The sequence below is a fragment of the Saccostrea cucullata genome, unplaced genomic scaffold (genome assembly GCF_032062105.1).
Source record: "Saccostrea cucullata isolate Sc308-1 unplaced genomic scaffold, CSIRO_AGI_Scuc_v1 ctg319, whole genome shotgun sequence".
NCBI classification, from domain to species: Eukaryota; Metazoa; Mollusca; class Bivalvia; order Ostreida; family Ostreidae; genus Saccostrea; species Saccostrea cuccullata.
Genome location: NW_026920610.1, coordinates 1,429,756 through 1,451,857, shown reverse-complemented (window position 1 = coordinate 1,451,857; position 22,102 = coordinate 1,429,756). Strand labels below are relative to the sequence as shown.

The 22,102-nt window shown below is 33.8% G+C and overlaps 2 protein-coding genes across 3 annotated transcripts; one reads left to right on the top strand and one right to left on the bottom strand.

The window, feature by feature from the left end:
* Nucleotides 1-2,067: 2,067 nt before the first annotated feature.
* On the top strand, nucleotides 2,068-6,479 carry LOC134253269 (adhesion G-protein coupled receptor D1-like). 2 transcript variants are annotated; one of them, XM_062735788.1, is made up of 10 exons: nucleotides 2,068-2,143; nucleotides 2,287-2,390; nucleotides 2,488-2,587; nucleotides 3,092-3,184; nucleotides 3,511-3,641; nucleotides 3,883-3,949; nucleotides 4,111-4,196; nucleotides 4,513-4,639; nucleotides 4,851-5,026; nucleotides 5,719-6,479. In XM_062735788.1, the coding sequence occupies exons 1-10, from the start codon at nucleotides 2,102-2,104 to the stop codon at nucleotides 5,858-5,860; spliced, it is 1,068 nt and encodes a 355-aa protein (XP_062591772.1). In that variant the 5' UTR covers nucleotides 2,068-2,101; the 3' UTR covers nucleotides 5,861-6,479. The 2 variants fall into 2 exon arrangements, with proteins under 2 accessions (XP_062591772.1, XP_062591779.1); XM_062735795.1 differs by having other exon boundaries at nucleotides 4,851-5,022; nucleotides 5,719-5,841.
* A 12,700-nt stretch (nucleotides 6,480-19,179) lies between these two features.
* On the bottom strand, nucleotides 19,180-21,269 carry LOC134253260 (E3 ubiquitin-protein ligase TRIM33-like). The gene has a single exon (XM_062735776.1). The coding sequence runs from the start codon at nucleotides 21,228-21,230 to the stop codon at nucleotides 19,221-19,223; it is 2,010 nt and encodes a 669-aa protein (XP_062591760.1). The 5' UTR covers nucleotides 21,231-21,269; the 3' UTR covers nucleotides 19,180-19,220.
* Between the last annotated feature and the right edge of the window lie 833 nt (nucleotides 21,270-22,102).

Sequence of the window (22,102 nt, the reverse complement as noted above, 5' to 3'; positions counted from 1 at the left end):
TTAAATGATTAAAAAAATTTCTTTTTGTGAAATTTGTACGTTTTTGATTAATAACAATGTTATGCCTATAATCACAGTTGCAAAAGTCAGCGGAAAAAAACAAACGTCGCTATTGTGACGTCACATAAAGCTGCTTTGACGTCGAACGACATAGGTCCCCCCTTAAACGGCTTTTATGTCATGATGACCGTCACGTTAACACTCGGTTAAGCGCCGTTTCCCTGGTCATGGGTTCAAACACCTACTGCAACTGGCAGTCGATAGAAAGGGTATAGCAAATGGTCATGGGTGCAGAGTAAAGATTTACATTCTAACCACAAGCACTTGTTTAGGTAACAAATTTTTAATCCATTGTATAATAATAACACAATGTGTTATTATAATATTATTATTTATTTAAGCATTGAATTCATATTTTTGGCTGTCTTCGGTCCTATAACACACCTGGCCGTGCCTACAAATTGAATACCGCGCGTTAGCGCGGTATGATAAATTTGTCGGCACGGCCAATGCTTATATTTACATTCTCTAATTTTCCTTCTTCATAATTACTTATTTCGTTAAGCTTTAATGTGAATTTAGCGCCTTTCAAAACTGACGTGGTTAATAGACGTAAGAGCCGTTTGTGACGTCAGGTGACGTTGCAAAGTTAAAAAACGCAAACAAACATTGCGAGGGAAAAATTTCATAAGGAAAAATACACGGAATGTAAATATTTATTATTATATGTATATTTTATTAATATACATCGGATAAAATTTATTTCCGAAACAAGTGCCTGTGATTCAAATCCCTAGATGCCGATATATAAAGGGTCGTCTCTTTGTGAGAGTACATGTATGTATAAAGATTCTCGAATGGGACGTAAATATCATTCATCTATCACTCATTCATGATCACTCATGTATCATGGGTGGCCAGAGTTAAAACTATAGATTACATAGACCCTGACCCTGGGAGGTCCAGGATGCAAGCATGGGAATGCCAGGGTGGACTTTAAAACTATTGATTACATAGACCCTGACCCTGGGAGGTAGAGGATGCAAGTATGGGAAGGCCAGGGTGGACGGCCAGGGTTAAAACTATAGAATATATAGACCCTGACCCTGGGGGTCCCCTGTGGCTTTCCATAGAAGACATCCAAAAATATGAATTCAATGCTTAAATATTTACTGCCAGTGAAAATTGTCACCTTAATTTTTTATGAATATATCATTAATATAAGAACAGATGATACAAAAAATAAAAAATGAATGATCGAATTTTGGATCTTCTTTGGTTGTAATTATATCATTCTCGGAGAACAATGGTAAAATAAAACAAAAATACAGAAAGAGATTAAATGTACTCGATATAGTTTTCAACTGCATTTATAATATCGGGGTATTACTTCTACTCATTGACAGGGTATAATACATACTTACTTCATCAATGGTACTTACTGAAATCCTCTGTAAATATATATGAGATTCAGAAGAGTATGGACATGCTGGTCGAGACAAAGAGCCTTACCCTAATAAGTCTACTAATTAGAAAGCTAATCACATTTCGTGATTAAATATTGAAGAGAAAATGACTTCTCACGCCAAATTCGGTGCTACGCCTTACCAATCTGCTTAGCATGACGTTCTTGGAGAATCAGAATACAGAACTTAGAATTCCAAGAACACTGAATGTGAGGTCTAGATCACCGAAGGTTTGTCATATATGGTGAAGGGTGGTGAATGAGAAAGGATGAGGGTGCAGTGAACCAGGGATCGGGTTATAACAAACTGAAGGCTATCGTTACAGAATTCATACCAATACAGAAAGGTATGTTATGACAAAACAATGTTATTTTAATTTTTTTTTTAACGAAAATTAAATTTTGATTTTTCGTATGCTATGATTTGATTTAAAGAACTACATGTACATGTAATTGTAATTATAAGAACTCCATGCACTTGAAGGGTTGCGAAATGTACTGAACAAAATATATTTTGCAGAGACTTTTTATAATATTTCAAAATATCGTGTGAAAAAAAAATTACTATGTATTTCATTTTCATTATTAGCAAAGGTTGATCTTTAAGCTGAAGATTCAACTTATTGATCAAACAAAATGGCGAGCTATACTTTTCTAATGGATGTTGGGAATGGTTCGGTGAGTATTTTTTCTTGAGAAAATTTCACATAGCAGAAAACCTAAGTTTTAAGTTACTCAAACCTAAGTTTTAAGTTACTCAATCTGATACGTGCAAAAAAGTTTATTCTGATAACTAAATGAAGACAATGTATAATTTGCAGCTTACAGATTCAGAAGTGTCTTCCATGGTAAAACTTTCTGTGACCGGAAGTGGCTTCTCTTTGGTTGGAACCATGTTGTCTTTGTGCTTGATTTGTTTTCTACCGTTAGTGGAGGGTTCCGCTCAAGTTTTTAAGGTGTAAACAAATTATTATACTATGTGAACGAATTACAAGATAATGTATTCTTTGATTGGTTTTCAGAGTTGCTTCAGATGGCATGTTTATTCTTATCAATATGAATGTGTCACTCATTTGTGCCCAGCTGGCATTGATCGGCGCTGAGAATTCATTTCAAAGCAAAGTAAGTATTTCATAAAGTAACATGACAAGATAGCAAACAGAGATCATTCTACTAAATCAAATAAATGAAACTGTGAATATTGGGAAAACACAGACGTCTGGAAACACCAGAGATGGGATAAGTTGCCTAGGAAGTGTAAGCATCCTCTGTTGTCCGGTTTTTGCCGTCGTGAGCCCTCTGTATCGATAAAGAATACAGATTACTCCGTAGTAAATTTTAGTTTAAAAGCAATGACCTAGCAAAAGGTATCGAACGTGTCAGACAAAATGCAATCAAACAATATGATGTACCTACAAACAAAGTCATTATTAATTTATGAGCGACCATAGAGTTTGTGTAATAATGACTTTAGATAAGTTGTGTAAAAGCGCTATTCCACCCAGGAAGATAGACGGATTGACAAATAGATTCCTACAAGTAGAAGTATAGTTTTATGTCTTAATATACAGGCGACATGAGTATATCGAGTGTATATTTATACTTTAAAATGATATTTAATTTCAGTTGGTGTGTAGGACAGCCACAGCTGTGATCCACTATTTCTTCCTCACTCTACAGTTCTGTTCTCTGTCTTATGGACTCCATCTTCTTTCTAAGGTAATAATCAGTGTATCTTAATTAACGAATTAGTTCTTTGCTTGTTCTGAACATATCCTTCCTTATAGACACATTTGAATGAAATTCATGTAAAACTGCATACTTGTATCTGTAACTTTTAATTCTGATAGGAGGTGTCGTAGCAAGAATTGTAGAGTTTCAATAATTATATTATTCATGTACTTTATCACGAAAAAAATTAACATTTTTGAATAATTTCTGAAAGACTATGCAAATACAGTGAACATTTAGGCAGCTGCTAAAATACCTCAGCTGAAAAGCTTCATTTTAACATTCGTATGTGTTTTAACTGGTTACCATTCCAGCTGAAGTCTCTGGCCTTCATGGAGAGGTGTCATAAGCGTGTGACAGCTCTGTTCATCTGCTGGGTGCCCGCCATGGTGGTTGTCGGTCTGACGGCGGCTCTGAGGGGGGATACTTACGGATCAGGCACACTGTAATGAGTTTGGATAATTCATTTTGGTTTATTAATTATATACTTCTCTAAAAGATATATTTATACACTTGGTTTGAATTGTTTACCGGATACATGTATATAAATTATAAAACAATGCCTTTTTTAAGGTAATGATTGAACCATGTTTAATAAGTCTGAAAAGTTAATAGAAAAAATAATACCGGGAAAGATTTACAAATATTTGTCTACATTAAATATGATTATTAAGATTATACTTCAGATGCTGGTTAACGGCTGAAAAGGGAACTCGCTGGGCATTTGTTGGTCCCACTTTAGCCATACAGTTGGTGAGTTTAAAAATTAAAAAGGATAACATTGCCATGATTTCAAATATTTTTTCAAAATATGTATATATTGAAAAAAATGTACAATATTGAGGCTCGACAAAATCTGGCATGGCTTTTATTTCGGTGATTTTTTAATGTGATTCTAAAATTGTTTTTCTTAGGTAAATCTAAATGTATTTGGCTTAATAATGACGACACGATTTGCAATGGATGTCAAAAGGAACTTTGGATTAAGACGTGTTGCTAAGTAAGTTTGAGCATTCATTTCAATGTTCTCTGTAACCATTATAAAATACAATAAATCTAAAATGTCCTCTTCTTTATTGGTTTGACAATGGTTTCCATCATTTTAATAAACTTCGTGCTCGGTCGATACGCTTTTCTGTGAAGTCGATATATCTATGGATCGACCTCATGAAAAGGCTATATTTGTATAATATCTCTAAGCTATATTGGTGTATAATTCACTATTATACTCGAAGACTAGTATTAAGAAGTATAATACTGAGTGTATAATATGGCCGCGGTGAATGTCAGTGACCAATCATGACTTTCTACTATAGGAACCAACTTTTAACTGCAATTTCCCTGGTCCCTGTTCTTGGTCTCATGTGGTCCCTTGGGCTAGCCACGACTTTTGGAATCTCCAGGAACACCCAATACGTGTTTGTGGCCTTGTGTTCCACTCAGGTACATTATATATACAGAAAGAGCAACAAGATATGTACAATGTGGATCTAAAATGTGATTTTGTCTTCACACAATTTTTAGTGTTTTGCTCTAACTGTTTTACTAAAGCCTTGGTATAATTTAAGTTATGACCCTACATACAAATTAAAACTTGCCATTTTCATACTCAAATAAATAAGTGTTCAGTTAGTTTTCTATATTTGTCAAATAGGGAATGTGCATCTTTCTTGGTCACGTGCTGACGAATAGTCACGTGAGGAAGTTGCTTTGTGTAAAGATAAAACCAGAAGAAGATAACGACGAGGACGTCTCAGTGACCAATGAAATCAGTAACGAGGTCACCTACATATCTCAACTCTCCGAAATGAGGGACATCCCTAGAGGTAGGTACGTATTTTTAATAAAGCAAAACCTAACAAATACAGGGTTGCTAAAGTCATATACAGTCAATAGGTTTATGAACCAGTGCTATTTATCTTCATTGAAGTAAGTTTATCATACATGTACAATGTATGAATAAAATTCTTAAGGAACCGTTACTTTATAACAAAACCAATAAAGACTTTGATCTCAGTAGAGAGACATGAACACTATAAGAAAGTTAACACAAATACTGATCGCCTAAAAATAAATTAGCCCCAAGATCACTGATTGATTGAGCAGTGAGGGTTCTTTATCGTACCGATGCTAGCTTTGACACTGGACCTCGGTGTTTAAGGTCTCATCCAAAGGATCTGCAACTTTCAATTGAAAATGCCGAACCCTTGATGAAGGAACAGTTGCTACTTTTTTTTATCAATTAGTCCCGCCCAGGGTTCGAACCACTTTAAATGAGAATTATTCTGAACATAAACTGTTTAAGGATTGTAGGAATATGACGGTGCATCATGTTTATTATGTTGAAAATGTCATAACCATTTAGATCTAGTTAGTTCTATGTTAGATGGCTAAATATTTTTGATGTTGCCAATTCATTGAAAGTATCTCTCTAGAAGTATTTATTTGTTAGAATTTGAAATATATTTGGTATATAAATCTTAAAATATATAAAACAATAATGATAAAACATATTACTATAGCTTAACAAACAGCGAGAAAGAGAATGGAGTTGAGAAAGAAAGAAGTCTTTCTGAGACTGACATTCAGGTCCCCAGTAAAAACCTGCTTAACGTGCCCGACGGAAAATGTCGACAGAGAACGCCAAGACACAGCCTAAAGTAACAGCATTTATTTATATTTGTAATATTTGGTCTAATATAACATCAATGTATCTGAAATATATGTTGTGTAACGACATTTTTATTCTTGTTTTAATATTAGTACAGCAAAAAACTACATCATGTCTTTGAATAATGTGTGTATATAACATTCTACGTATATACTATAAAATGAGAAGTTTTCATTTGGTAGTCAAACACACTTTAAAGAAATTCCTAGGTGTAACAATGAGCTAAATAACTAATTCATAGAGTTTTATACTTTCTCTAAAACGATTTCATTTTATTTCAACTTGAAATGTTGATCACAGCAAAACATGCATTTGATAAACATTGTGTAGAATCAAGGACGAATTTGGCAGAGCAAATGATATTACCCGAACTTCAAACAACTTTTATGCAATACACAACGAAAGAATCACAAAGACAACTGAATAAGTACGACTTGACCTTATGGTATCATAAACTGTATTCAGCAACCAAGTTTTCATGTGGAAAATAGTCAATAGCCTCAATGACAAAAACATTAAAAAGGATTTTAATTGACGATAAGTATCCCCTAATTCTCACTCTCATAAACTCACCTATATTTTCTTCTTTCTTCTGCAAGTTTGGATGGTCGAATTGTTGATTGTTGAGTCTATCCTATCCTAGGTACAATTTTTGATTTAATATATTATACTTTATAAAATTTCCTCTCTGGTTTTTGAACATGTTTTTGATAAAATAAAGCAAAATTGATGTTGTTAGTGTTATTGTAATTTATTCAAAAATAAGGCAGAATTTCACTCATGTTTTCAATCGTTATTCATTTTTTTTAAAATTTGATTTGACATTTTCAATAGCATTTTTCTGTAAAATAGCCAGTTTCTAATTTTAATGATTACCGATAGAACGCTGTATGATGTACCGGTATCAATTTCTCATCCAAACGATACTATTTGGAATTTATATACTAGTATTTTACTTGTAGCTCACATTGCATCTATTTATTAATATTAAGGATATTTAATTTTTTTAATTTCTTACTTTTTTATGGACAAAGACTCTGCTTAGTCAACTCCGATATTTCTACAAATATAAAATGCCTTCTTTTTTCATTTTTTTCCCAAAATGCTTACTTGTGAATTGTTAAACCAAATTCATGAATTTAAATGTTAGATTGTTAAAATGCATGGAAAATGTTATGATTTTTGGTTTTGTTTAAAGGATTTATATTTATTTATGTTTGAATCATTTTTAAAGCGAAATTTATTTTTTATCCTTATAGCATATATTTATGTTATATTAATTGTATGTACACTGTATTATACAAAATATATTGTAATACCTAAGGTGTTGTAACCTTTCTTACAGACAGACAGGACTAGTGTACTAGTTTCTTTTACAATGGACAATATTAATGTTATTGTGTGAATGAATATTGAATAGTTTGTGTAAACAGGAGTAATTTTTTATTTAGAATGTTTAGAATTAAAATTGTACATCAAAGTTAAAATTGATAATCACAAGGACATATATTGTGTGTTTGATACTTATTCAGGTGATGAAGTGTTATATGTTTAGTAATAGAGAGTTGGCTATGTTTTTTGTAATATCAATACATGCATGAAAATTGGAATTTCGAGGATAATTGGTATAAATGGTTATGTGTATACAAATTAATTCCATTGTTTTATTGATCGTATGTTTGTAAGATACCAACGTGTTCGAATTCTTTAAATTTTGAAATACAAAAAAGGCGAATATATTTAGCATCATTCATTTGCATGTGTTCTATCAAACATTTCCCTGTCTTTAAAATACGTATACTTGGACATATACATGTATTGTTGTTTCTTTTCTTTCAGTTGTTTATCATTAATAAAGTACTAGTAATTTGCATAATTACTACAAGTAGTTCTTATACTTGAGTACTTGTAGTACGTATCTTCCCTATCTTTGGGAAAAATCCACAGTGTGAAATTTTCTGAAAAAATAAATAAAAATAATAAATAAATAAATGATGATAGTGTAAAATTATACAGTAATATTATTAAGATTGAATATACCGTCAGAAAAACTGCTTTGGTGGTTCTGGTACAATTCTTTACTTCACAAAATTTAGATACATGTAGTGAATGAATGACATGAAAGAGAGTCCATGTATCCATGCCCAATGCCAAACCACAGCAAATTTATCAATGCAATAACTTAATTAATTGCACGAGACTGACAGAAAGGTCAAAACAGAAGTGCAAATTTTACAAGATAAGTGCAGAAAAAAAAATAGATAAACAAAGTCTTGGCACACTTCTGACAGCTTTGTAGCGTCACAATACGTCACGTGATAGGGTATAGGAAGTCAACCATAGATCGCATGATGAAACCGCCACAGCCGATCGGTAACTGATATCGGGGTTTGTGGCTATATCTGATGGCGTGAAGGCACCAGTTCAGTAACCACTTAAAGCGTTAGGGAGATAAGAAATGTGCTACTGTTCTATCCGATCCCCTACTGAGGTTTCAATCTTGTCACAATCTTTAACAGAAGCCAAGAATCGTTTGTCCATAATGCATGATGAGGCAAAAAGAAACTTCAAGAGATAAAGTTTTTCAGGTTTCAAAGGTGTATGTTCTAAAAATAGACGGAACTATTCTTTTAAGTTCTTGTAAAATAGTCAAATCATCACAACTGTTTCTGCCTTCGAAGAGACTAATTCACAATTTAATAAAAAAAACACATCAAATATGGGACAAGAGGATATGCAAATGGACATTACAGAGCGATGTGATAGTGTGAGTGACTTTGTGTCACCAATGTGGAAAATCAAAGGAAAATCTCGCAAACAGCGCAGTAAGAAGATGCCACCACCAATTCGTCCGTTCTCGGTGATTGGATCGTCCAACCCGGATGAGCTCCATGTTGACTTGCCCGTACGTCCAGAAACATCCTTTTATAAAGCCAATACTAACTTTTTGATGACGTCAAATGCAAATGGCGACGGTGTCTCCGCGTTGGATTTCCAGGACGACGAAAGGCCATTGTCTCCGGCAGAACATCCTCGTTTTCTATCCGGGAGCCACCTGAGCCAGTTCCACAGTATGAAGACGTACCAGGTCCACACGCGGACACCACACTGGAGGCGCCACATTGAGGCCCAATCCAAACCTGTTAACGGGGAACACTCCACCGTAAAGATTGTGGAAACCACAGAGAAATGGCTGGCTCTTTATGAGGACCTTTACCGAGCAACTGTCTGACATCGTCCATCACTTCATTATTCCAGTGTTCATTTGTGTTTCTAACACAAAAACATGCTAGAAGGCTGGCATCCTGTCGTACCAACAAGGCAGTACCATTGACTTGATACTTAAGATCCAAAGACCTCAGTAAGATGTAATATGAGAGAATTATGGAGAGCATATACATCCATAATGGATCCGATGGTATAGGAAAATGTCAACATAAACTTTTACATATAAAAACATTCTGGGACATTTTAAATTTATTTTATTGTCTTACAAGTAGTTTCTGTTTCAATTTCTTAAACAGCACTCTGTTCTTTACGGATATATTACAATTACTATTGGAGTGCAAATTAGGAATTTTCGTGCATGTAAGTCTATATCGACAATAATCACAAACTAACTTTTATAAAAATGTTTATCAAATATATGTAATGAATTTTCATATGATAAGAATGAAATAAATAATTTGATAAAATTTAGTCCTTGTATACAGTTATTGCTACGCAGAAACGCAAAATTTAGCAATTTAGGGTAAAATGTGCACATTTTTACTTGAATTATTATTCTTCCTCTTCAACAATTTAACCAATTTATTCCAAAGGCAGATATTGTTCAATATAACATCATTAAAAACAAGTTTACTATCATACGGATCAATTTTTAAATAATAAATAAAAAGGTAGCACAATATCTAAAAATGAAAATCTTCTCAAAAAGTCTAAGAAATGTATCGGCTCAAAATACTAAATCTGCAAAGAAATCAAAAATATTTTCGATAATAATTAATCTTATGTAGAATTTAAATTTTTACGGTTTATGAATTCCATAGTTTTTATCTTACAGAAGTAGAGCCATGAAAAATAAAAAAAACAAATATTTTATTTCAGTTTTTAAGACTATATATTTTCTTCTGATTTTGCGATAATCAAGTTAAAACAGTAATAAGTAAACAAAAAGTAAAAATGGATGATCATTAACGCTTTAGAATGTGTTTTTAAAGCAATATGAGCTGCAACTTTGATGTCGGAAATTTTTATTGCAAAATTGTAATTAACTATTTCAAGGACAGAGAAAAAGAATATTTATAAATCTTTGTTGCTCATATTTGCAATGGAAGAACTATTTATAAGCTGTGATTGAAGGAAAATTACATTAAGAAACAAAGCCCGAGTTTTTTGTGAATGTTGCCGGATAACCTCCTCGGTCTCGAAATGTTGTTTGAAATATACATGTAAAAGCCGAGGTCTTCATATTTCAAACAACATTTCGAGACCGAGGAGGTTATCCTGCAACAATCGCGACAACGAGGACTTTTTCAATTCTACTAAGAGCTCTAAAATAGGGCTGACCGTTTCCTCTGTAGAGAAACGAATTAGGTCCCCATGTCTCGATTACGCTCTTCCATTTAATACCAGAAGAATTTGTTTACTTACCTGTGTATGGAATGCAGACTATTTGAGCTTTCGTTGCATTAAAAATAGTTCTTTTTAACTACAAATTTGTTCGTAACATATATTGATTAATTTTAATGAATATACAAAAACAAAATCATGTTTCTATTTTATTGCCTTAATTAAGAATAAAATCACGTTGTTTAAATTGCATAGAGAGGTCCCTCTTAAATTGATTACATGTAGCGAAAAAACCTTCATTCATCAGCTACTTAATGCAAGTTATAATTACAGTGTTTTGACTGCAAATTAAAGACGACACATCGATGACTCTAAATAAGTATTTCATTTTAGAGTCAAATATTCATAACAACTGTGCAGGTTTGATACGTGTTTCTGCTCTGATTATTTTTTGATAACGTTCGTGATCAATTGGAGAATAATGTCCGCGGCATTTCTTTGATCTCGGCAATAATCGTGGTAGATAAGAAACCTAACAACAAAACTTTAAGTTATACGCGATGACGTCAACATTTCTATCATGTAGGTGTGCCAGCATCATCTGCATAGCATCATCTACATGCTCTACTTACAGATAAATTTTAAAACCAGGGAAGCTATTGACAAATAAATTGATGTCACAAAGATATCAACGGTCATGTTAAAAGTCAGCATTAAAAAATTATTTGTCGATATATGAGCTTGATCAAATACTCTGAGAGATACTGTTTTGAACATATATTTTATTGACAATCAAAAGGATTAGAAACAATACAAGTTCTATCAACTTACTTGTTCTTCTCCTTAACATGATAATAACTGTCATGCAAAATAATAACAAAAGTGTATACAAATGAAATAGTTATCAATATAACTATCTAAACCTTTATGTACTTGCGAACAGTAGCTCCGTTAAACTTCGAGGTACATGCATTTTCATACAGTAATAAATTATGCCATTCTGTACAACTTTTAAAAAACGTACCCTTGCATTTATGTTCAAAATAATTATAAATGGTAAAAGTTATAAACGAAAATAAAATTTGTCGTATGCGGGTGCTTGTATTCCGAAATCTTGCCGATTTCGATAAAACTTGCAGTTTCTCCTATTCCGTAAAGTCAAAGTTTTAATTCATGTCTTACTAGTATTGGAGGGATGTTTAATTCGGACATTTCTATGGTACCAATGGTATCGGGGTGTGACAAGTTTTACTGTACAAATACAATTTCTTTGATTTGTGTGGTTTCTGATGTATAGAAACCCGTCGACATGGAATTCAGTTCACCATGCAACACTCACATTGCACGAAACTAAGAATCAATGTCGCTTCTGCGAGAAGTCCGTACGACACACCCACATTGTCTTTGAATATTTTGTCGGACTGATCCTTTTTCTTTCACTGTCTTTTTATCTCCAGCAAATTTCCAAAGAGACAACATTGCACGTAGATTTTCCCCATTAATCCCGTCATGCTTTGTGTTGGCCGAGTCTGTCTGTTCGGAACACTTCATGCAAGATTCTAGCTCCCACTCAGTGTCCGGAAAAGACGGAATCAGAGAATGTCTTCTCCCAGGTCGTCCTAAGGCATGATAGCTATATTCTAGTCCGAAATGACTCAGGTTAGAGGCTGAGCTCGGGCGAGATTTCCGTACGTACCGGATGATGTTACGCTGCTCAACCTCTGTAGAACCGTTATGTGATTTATCCAGAGAACCGATGTGTGGTTTATCCAAAGAGTTTGAACGATCCCTGTTAGTATTACCTAACGTTACGTTTCCCGTTGGTCTTATCATACCCCTTTCGAGCATATTCCAATCTTTTTGACGGTTCTCTTCGTCTTTATCCTGAATTCTCATGCAGAATCCGTGTCAACTCTGTAGGGTTTTTTGAAACTTTTTGTCAGTTGATATGGCTTTTATAACTTATTTTGACATTTTTAATTGTAAACATGTTTCTTTTAATAGAAACAAGAAGATTTAAAATAAATTTAAAACAAAGGCATTTAAATCGTTACTTGACGGATTATAACAGGGTTTACAAAGGATAGCATCAACGGGTTGATAGAATTACTTCTGGTGACCAGGCCTGAATGTCATTCTTTGTAACATGCCAATAGTTATGTTTTAACCTCAGACTAGGCTAGTCAACAAGGTCGAACGTTTCTAATGCTCTATGCAAAATAAACCTACGCCTAATTCTTAATAAATAATTAGTCCAGTATATGGGTGATCTAATGCCAAAATACATGTACATGTATAATTAAAACGCATTACATGCTATTCATTCATAAGTATCGTATTATTATAAAAAAAATAAAGGGAAAATTTTCTTCTTTGTTTCCATCATAATCAGATTAGGTCATTGACTGGAACTCGCGTAAACTCGCTTGGCTTGTGGAGGTACCAGGATGGCTCAATTGCGCTCTCTCTTTTATTCTATAATTCCTTTTAAATTTGTGGACCAGAGCGGCGGCCATTGTTGGGGAGTGGAGATGTTACCCAACCTATATAAAATGCAACCAAGACAGTCAAGATTCAGCTTTCCACTCTTTATTAAAGTAAACAATCTATTTCTAATATTTATAATTTCAATAAATAATTTTACAAAATATACTAAACCTTATTAGAAATATAACTACTTATAATATAAAAAGTTTAACTTGTTAATAAAATAGGCCATGTGAAAATTTAATAATTTTGATCAAAACGTGCGCAAGTCTACAAAATAATCTCACCTGTATAAAATGTAACCAAGACAATCAAGATTCAGCTTTCCACTGAAGTCCTGTCTATCCCGGCCAGTCATTTTATACTAGGTGTACCTTTGTCAATTTACATCTCCATATTTGTAACTCCTTCAAAATTTGCAATAATTACTTTAAATTTTTATTTGAATTTTAATTACTATTATTCTGACCTTGAGTACTTTTAAAATTTCTAATGCACTTTTAAAATAATTTCCAATCTTTTGCATAATCTTTAAATATTATTTGTTGTAGCTAATTTATTCAAATATCTGACCTCTGGTCACTTCATTACCATTGGTTCCTTATTCACCCTAACCAAATACATCTTTTCATAAACAAGCAAGTAGCAGCTGCATTCCCATGATCTATTTCGTGGGACCGTCCGATTTAAAAGTTTAATTCCTATTGATCAGCCTCTTTAATTACTTTTATCTGTAGAGCTCGCGTCCGTTATCTTTTGACAGACTAAAACTGCAAACTCATAAAATTTGTTTCATTCTTATATTTACTGCAATTTTTATTATGATAAATCCCCCTACTGTCGAAAATCTTGTCCCCAAGATTTGTTTAAAGAGCTTATGATACGAAATAATCTGTCTTGCTGCGAATTTTATGTAAAATTGAAAATTCAAAGTGATACGTATTTGATATTATCGCATCGACTTAAACTTTATTTCAAATTTATTTAAAATTAAGTATTTTCAGATGGCTTTAACAAACGAAATACATAGACACATATTACTATATATTATGTTATCTAAATGCACACACAAAGGTATAGAATTACAAACTACACTTTCTAAAAAAAAAATACAATATTTAAAGACACAAAAAATACGAAAAATACTATGTACAATTGTCTTGGTTTTTTCTTTCTCTCTGGGCAGTGGTGGCACCTTTAATTTTTGCAGAAAACACAGAAGTGATGAAAAAAAAACGTTAAAAAAAATCTTGATTCACAAAAACAAATGCTTTGACACTTCATGGAATATATGTTAACACTCTCATTGTATGGATTGAAACACTTTTCACAAAAATATTATTGTCGTTGGATATACCCCTTTTTCACAATTGACAAAAAATATGTTTTTCACAGTACCGAAAGGTATACACTTTCCATTTACATGCATAATAATCCTACATCTGACGCATACTCTGCTCTTTTGTCTGCTTTGAAAAAAAATCTGTAAAAGTTAAGTCTTTATGAAAGGAGGAATGATTCTCGTAATTATTTCGGAAGAATGGAAATAACTTTATCCCTTCCATTACGACCATTTTCCTTCAAATTTTTCTCACCAAACCTCATGTTTGGTTGACTATTATAAAGTCCCGACTTAACCTTTAACCTAAATGAATGGTATAAGGGTTTCCCTTTACTATCTTTCAAGGCCCTTAAAATTACCATTTTAGGTTTTAATTAGATCCTCTCGCAAGAGTTTGTGACTTTACTTTCAACCTAAATGAATGGAAACAGGGTTTTCCTTTACTATCGTTCAAGGCCCTTCCCATTTAGGATCTATTTTTGTAACGTGCTTTACCTATACAAATGGTCAACGGGGTTTCCTTTACTTTTATGACCCTTCCCATTTATAGGTTTTTTTCTCTTGATTTCGTCTCATAAATGTAACTTTAAGAACACTTCATCTCTTATTTAGCAAGTCCCTTTATATTTGCTTATAAGCGTCATCAATCTTATTTTCAGGTAATTCATAAAACATTGCCCATGTAAAAAAAATTATCAACAATATGACAACATTCTAAATACCGTCGTCGTAAAAAAAAATTCTTGCAAATCAAAGGTAGACATTTGGAAAAAAAAATGCTATCCTACCTGCACTTAATTTTTTTCAAAGTCTTACTCGTAGGACTCAAAAATTAATTTGTCCAACAACTGGGTAATTCGTCTTCACATCGGCACTTGGATTCGGAAGCAGGGGCTCCAGCACAGAACAATAGTCGTTTATTTTAAAATAAATGAAATTGTTTCTTTTTTCGGCCACCAAGGGACGGACTGGTAGTAGTCGTATCAAATGTCCTATTAGCGCAAGAGTTTTTAGTTCTTTTCGTGTTTCAATGGACTCGCGGTCGGCACATGTTTGTTAAAACTTGTTAGTCCTAGTTTGTTCTGCCCAGGGAGCGTCAGGCCTCGTCGATCGTCTGACGGCTCTGGTCTGTGTCTCGCCTGTTTTCAAGTCCTCTGTTCGAAAATTCAGCGGTATTGTGCACTAATCCTCGTCTGGGGGTGACTTTGAGAACTGTTAAAGGCTATTTCCATCCTTCTGAATCTGACCCCATTTCTCCACCATTTATTATAAAAAAAATAAAGGGAAAATTTTCTTCTTTGTTTCCATCATAATCAGATTAGGTCATTGACTGGAACTCGCGTAAACTCGCTTGGCTTGTGGAGGTACCAGGATGGCTCAATTGCGCTCTCTCTTTTATTCTATAATTCCTTTTAAATTTGTGGACCAGAGCGGCGGCCATTGTTGGGGAGTGGAGATGTTACCCAACCTATATAAAATGCAACCAAGACAGTCAAGATTCAGCTTTCCACTCTTTATTAAAGTAAACAATCTATTTCTAATATTTATAATTTCAATAAATAATTTTACAAAATATACTAAACCTTATTAGAAATATAACTACTTATAATATAAAAAGTTTAACTTGTTAATAAAATAAGCCATGTGAAAATTTAATAATTTTGATCAAAACGTGCGCAAGTCTACAAAATAATCTCACCTGTATAAAATGTAACCAAGACAATCAAGATTCAGCTTTCCACTGAAGTCCTGTCTATCCCGGCCAGTCATTTTATACTAGGTGTACCTTTGTCAATTTACATCTCCATATTTGTAACTCCTTCAAAATTTGCAATAATTACTTTAAATTTTTATTTGAATTTTAATTACTATTATTCTGACCTTGAGTACTTTTAAAATTTCTAATGCACTTTTAAAATAATTTCCAATCTTTTGCATAATCTTTAAATATTATTTGTTGTAGCTAATTTATTCAAATATCTGACCTCTGGTCACTTCATTACCATTGGTTCCTTATTCACCCTAACCAAATACATCTTTTCATAAACAAGCAATTGAGTAGCAGCTGCATTCCCATGATCTATTTCGTGGGACCGTCCGATTTAAAAGTTTAATTCCTATTGATCAGCCTCTTTAATTACTTTTATCTGTAGAGCTCGCGTCCGTTATCTTTTGACAGACTAAAACTGCAAACTCATAAAATTTGTTTCATTCTTATATTTACTGCAATTTTTATTATGATAAACCTCTTTAATTACTTTTATATTATAAAAAAAATAAAGGGAAAATTTTCTTCTTTGTTTCCATCATAATCAGATTAGGTCATTGACTGGAACTCGCGTAAACTCGCTTGGCTTGTGGAGGTACCAGGATGGCTCAATTGCGCTCTCTCTTTTATTCTATAATTCCTTTTAAATTTGTGGACCAGAGCGGCGGCCATTGTTGGGGAGTGGAGATGTTACCCAACCTATATAAAATGCAACCAAGACAGTCAAGATTCAGCTTTCCACTCTTTATTAAAGTAAACATTCTATTTCTAATATTTATAATTTCAATAAATAATTTTTCAAAATATACTAAACCTTATTAGAAATATAACTACTTATAATATAAAAAGTTTAACTTGTTAATAAAATAAGCCATGTGAAAATTTAATAATTTTGATCAAAACGTGCGCAAGTCTACAAAATAATCTCACCTGTATAAAATGTAACCAAGACAATCAAGTTCAGCTTTCCACTGAAGTCCTGTCTATCCCGGCCAGTCATTTTATACTAGGTGTACCTTTGTCAATTTACATCTCCATATTTGTAACTCCTTCAAAATTTGCAATAATTACTTTAAATTTTTATTTGAATTTTAATTACCATTATTCTGACCTTGAGTACTTTTAAAATTTCTAATGCACTTTTAAAATAATTTCCAATCTTTTGCATAATCTTTAAATATTATTTGTTGTAGCTAATTTATTCAAATATCTGACCTCTGGTCACTTGATTACCATTGGTTCCTTATTCACCCTAACCAAATACATCTTTTCATAAACAAGCAAGTAGCAGCTGCATTCCCATGATCTATTTCGTGGGACCGTCCGATTTAAAAGTTTAATTCCTATTGATCAGCCTCTTTAATTACTTTTATCTGTAGAGCTCGCGTCCGTTATCTTTTGACAGACTAAAACTGCAAACTCATAAAATTTGTTTCATTCTTATATTTACTGCAATTTTTATTATGATAGTATTGGCACGACACATTCGATTTACCTTCCAATAACTGACAACTACTGCAAGGCTACTGAAAGTACATCTAGATTGGCTGTGAAACGTGTATTCGTATCTGGACTGGCGGTTAAAGACCAGATGGACATGACGTTATTATCATGCTTGTGAGACAATATGTATATCATTGTCTGAAAATATCCTTTTCAAAATCCACTAATAATAAAAAACTAGAGGCCCATGGGCCACATCGCTCACCTGAGTAACCTTGGTGATGCAGTTCTTTACCAGATTTCCCCTCTTCTTATATCCATTGTGCCCCTCCTCCCCCCCCCCCCGTCTTGATTGTAATAATTTAGAATCTATACACTACCCCAGGATGCTTCCATCTAGGTTTCAGCTTTCCTGGCCCACTAGTTTTTGAGAATTAAGAAGATTTTTCCTATATATTTCTATGTAAAACTTGGATTCCGCCCTACCCTCCCCGGGAGGTCATGATCTTAACAATTTACAATCTACACTTCATCAGGATGCTTCCACGTAAATTTCAGTTTTCCTGGCCCACTTGTTCTTGAGAAGAAGATTTTTAAAGATTTTTCCTTCCAATCCACACTCCAAAATGCTTCATCATAAGTTTCAGCTTTACTGACCCCCTGGTTCTTGAGAAGAAGATTTTTAAAGATTTTTTCCTATATATTTCTATGTAAAACTTGGATTCCCTATTGTGGCCCCGTCTTACCCATAGGGTCATGATTTTAACAATTTAGAATCTACACTACCCAAGGATGCTTCCACATAAGTTTCAGCTTTTCTGGCCCACTGGTTCTTGAGAAGATTTTAAAAGATTTTTCCTTTATATTTCTATGTAAAACTTTGATTCCGTATTGTGGCCCCGCCCTACCCCCGAGGGTTATGATTTTAAGAATTTAGAATCTACACTATCCCCTAATGCTTTTACATAAGTTTCGGCTTTCCTGGCCCACTGGTTCTTGAGAAAAAGATTTTTAAAAATTCCAGGTGAGCTCAAAAAAAAGGCCGAAAATAAAATCGACAAATGCCTTCGTTTCAATAGAAATGTGTTTAATGATTAACCAACTTTTTTTTTTGTTTTCTTCGCAAAATATATAAATTCTTTGAACTGAGTATTTATGATTTTTTTTTCAAGAAATTTTCAGAATGACCCTAACTTTGACTGAGAAGCTTAACAGCTTATTCTGTTTATAACCTTTTTTGAAACAGAATAAGAAATGGTAGCATCAGTGCTTGGAGGTTTTCCTACAAGTACAGTATACAGATTTTGCAGGATATTATAACATTACCAATTGCTTAAAATTCACACTATACTGCCGATCATGACAAAGAGCACACGGCAGATGACGGTCAGAAGGGGATGTTCGCTCTTCCATGGCACCTGATCACACTTTTTTTGAGACCCGTGTTTGCTCTCCTCCCAGTTTCTTAAGGGGACTTGTAGCGTGAATACTATTCGTTATCTTCATATGATCTATAGTCGTGAACATCAGACACTGGAGTGGAAAGAGACGAAAAAAATTAAACAAATCAAATAAATCGTTCTTTTATGATATTCAAACTTATTTTTACATACTTCGTTTGTCCAGAGCTATACAATTTAATTTCTGATACTGCTTTTTCTGTCAGACGGTAAATGAATTGTCCATTGTTAAGGAACCACTTCACATTTAGCGCATTCGAACACACTCCAAACATGCAATTCTATCTATTCTCTGTCTCAGGTCTATTTTTGTGACGTAATAAATCAAGAAGCAAAACTGCTCCCTCTGTGTTAGTGACAAGACATCTTGTTCCATTTTTCTCGACGTTGATACTCCATAGTTTATTTACTCCTACGGCAGGGATATTTATTTTTCTAATTAATTGTCCGTCGTGAGACAACTGGAAAATACAACTTGATTTATCATGGACGACATATATGTTACCCACACAGTCAGTAGTAATACCCCTTACGGCATTCAGCTCAGAATCGGTATAGAGTTCCTTTGTTTTCTGCTCTGAAATGGAATAGCTCATTACAGCATGACTAGTCCCAAAAAGAATATTTTTGTGAACTGGGTCACATGCTAGTAATTTTGTGCTATGTGGATATATTTCAGTTTCTTCCTCAGCACTTTTCTTTTGAACCTTCCAACGGTCGGAATAAAATATCGTGTCCCAAAGGTATGACACTCCTTGGCATGTCGTTGAAGTACGAATCTCGAACGTTTTCTGGCAAGTGTTCGCGTCGATCCGAACAACTTTCTGCTTTTTAGGAAGAGAGATAAATATGCCTTCATTGTCGTCTACAGACAAGTCCCATGGATAGTCTTCTAGTTCCACGACTTTGTCTGGAAGTTCATTCAGCTCAGTATCACAAAACTGGATAAAGCTAGAGTACTGGATTATTATCACTATGATGTTACAATTTAGAAATGCGGCATTACAGAAACCAAACTTCTTTTCAAATCTCACAAGTTTCAATAAAGAAATTTCTCCATTTCTAAAAACAGACGGCAGTGTGCCATAATTTCTTGTTTCCACTTCAAGATCACCTAATGAGTTCAGAGAGGTTTTCAGAGCAAAAAACGACTGGCTTGGTTTGAAATTTAGAGCGCAGACGAAATTTTTGTTACAAAATCCCTTTGTGCTGTGTTGGAGTTTCTCTTCAATTTCACAGACATTTTTTCTTTCAATAAGACATTCTACATCTGAACCACAGTCAATGCAAGTTTGAAGCACTGAACCTATCTGCTCCACTCTTAACAGCACATGTGACATTCCGTCCACGTCGGAACCTATCTGGGTGTTGCAAAGTTCTAGCTGAGATTTTAGATCATCAAGCAAGGTTAAACAAACCTCGTCTAGATGTTTCTTGATACTTTCCTGAAAATCTGTTATAACTTTCTCAATTTCAGATGCCTCTATCTGTAGTTCTACCTTCGCCCCCTTACCAGAACTTACCATTTCTCTTAAGATGGCTTTAAGCTGACTTATTCGGTTCATCAACTTAGAAGTTTCTGGATTTTGTTTCACTCCTTTTGCAGCATTTTCAATTGAACAAACATCAACACATTTTCTGTGATCGACAGCAGCACAAATAGTACAGCAGTGAATTTTGTGATCTTTGCAGTAGATTCTAGCAGGTTCCGAGGGATGTTCGAGACAAGGTATAAATCCAGATACGTCATACTTATCTAGAACCTCTTCACCAAGTCCAACGACTCGATGGTTTTGAAAAAGCTTAAATTTCTTGTGATAGTCTTTGCATTTTTCGCAGAGCGCCTCCGTGCAGTTTAAACACCAAGCCACTGCTTTCTCCTGTACCCCCTGTGTTAAGCATGGATCACACGTCTTTTCCATTATTCTTATTGCTCGTTTATCCAACATGCTGACGATAAAATGGTTGCTAGGTATGTGCTCGATCCAGGTTTTCCTGTCACCCTTTTCTTCGTCGAATTCAATTTTCATTCTGCACACTGGACATAAAAAGCTTCTCTCACCTGAAGAATTACAGCTATCGTTCTTTTCACATACATCGGATGGTAGTTCGTTTTCATTTTCGTCAGTTGTTATATATATATATGCTTGCAAACACGACTTACAAAATGTATGTAAACACGGTAGATATTTGGGCTCCTTGAAAAACTCCAAACATATCGAGCAAGTCAATATATCATCACATTTCTCTTCCTCCAGTGAAGTCTTGGTCAATCCGGTCGTCATTTTCATGTCAAATTCACTGGCTATAACCCTACATGAATTCTGGTCAGCGGACGAAAGCAGCGAAGCGTGTATAAAGTGAGGTCCATTGAGAAAAATTCTCGTACACGTCATGTTTAAATTAGAGCAATGCTTGATAAAACTGAATGTTTTTTTTATTTCTCTGCTGTCATAGGTATTAAAAATGATCATCGTCAACAGAGACTTTTTATTGAACTTACCAAACTAAAATACGCCCAGCCGTCTTCCATGCACACTGCAATATTATTGAAACGCATCGAGCATTTTCAAACGTGACATTTCAAAATGGACAAAAGAGATTGTGATTACATTTATATCGCCAAAACTAAAGCAGACACGTGGTTATTACCAAAAAAAATCTTGTTAAGAGGAAATATAGTTTTATTATTTTTAATTTCTGTTTGGCATATTTTTTCTACGAAATACTTACATAACCTATTTGGTTACTTTATCGTGAAAATTTAAAGCATATTACTTCATATTTTGATAGTCCGTAATATTATACACATTCGTAAGTACTATGAAAATGAAATATCATCTCTGGTAAATGTATTAATCTGAAATGAGAATCAGTTACAAATAAACAATTGTTGTTCGTTGTGTTACCCCTGCATGTAATTATATACAGTTATATTGCATTTTATGCCAATTTGGTCTTCCAATATGCCATCTTCAAGTAGTGCAATTTGCAAATAAAGTTTCCGATCGACTGAAATTACTTTTTGGTGCCGAAAGTAGACAAAAGTTCTCAAAATGAAGTTGTTATTAGTATTAATAACCAAATATCATGATGTTGTTCTTCATCGTTTTACAAAAAAAAAAAAGCAGAAATAAGCAATTGCCAAAAGCAGCTTTAATTC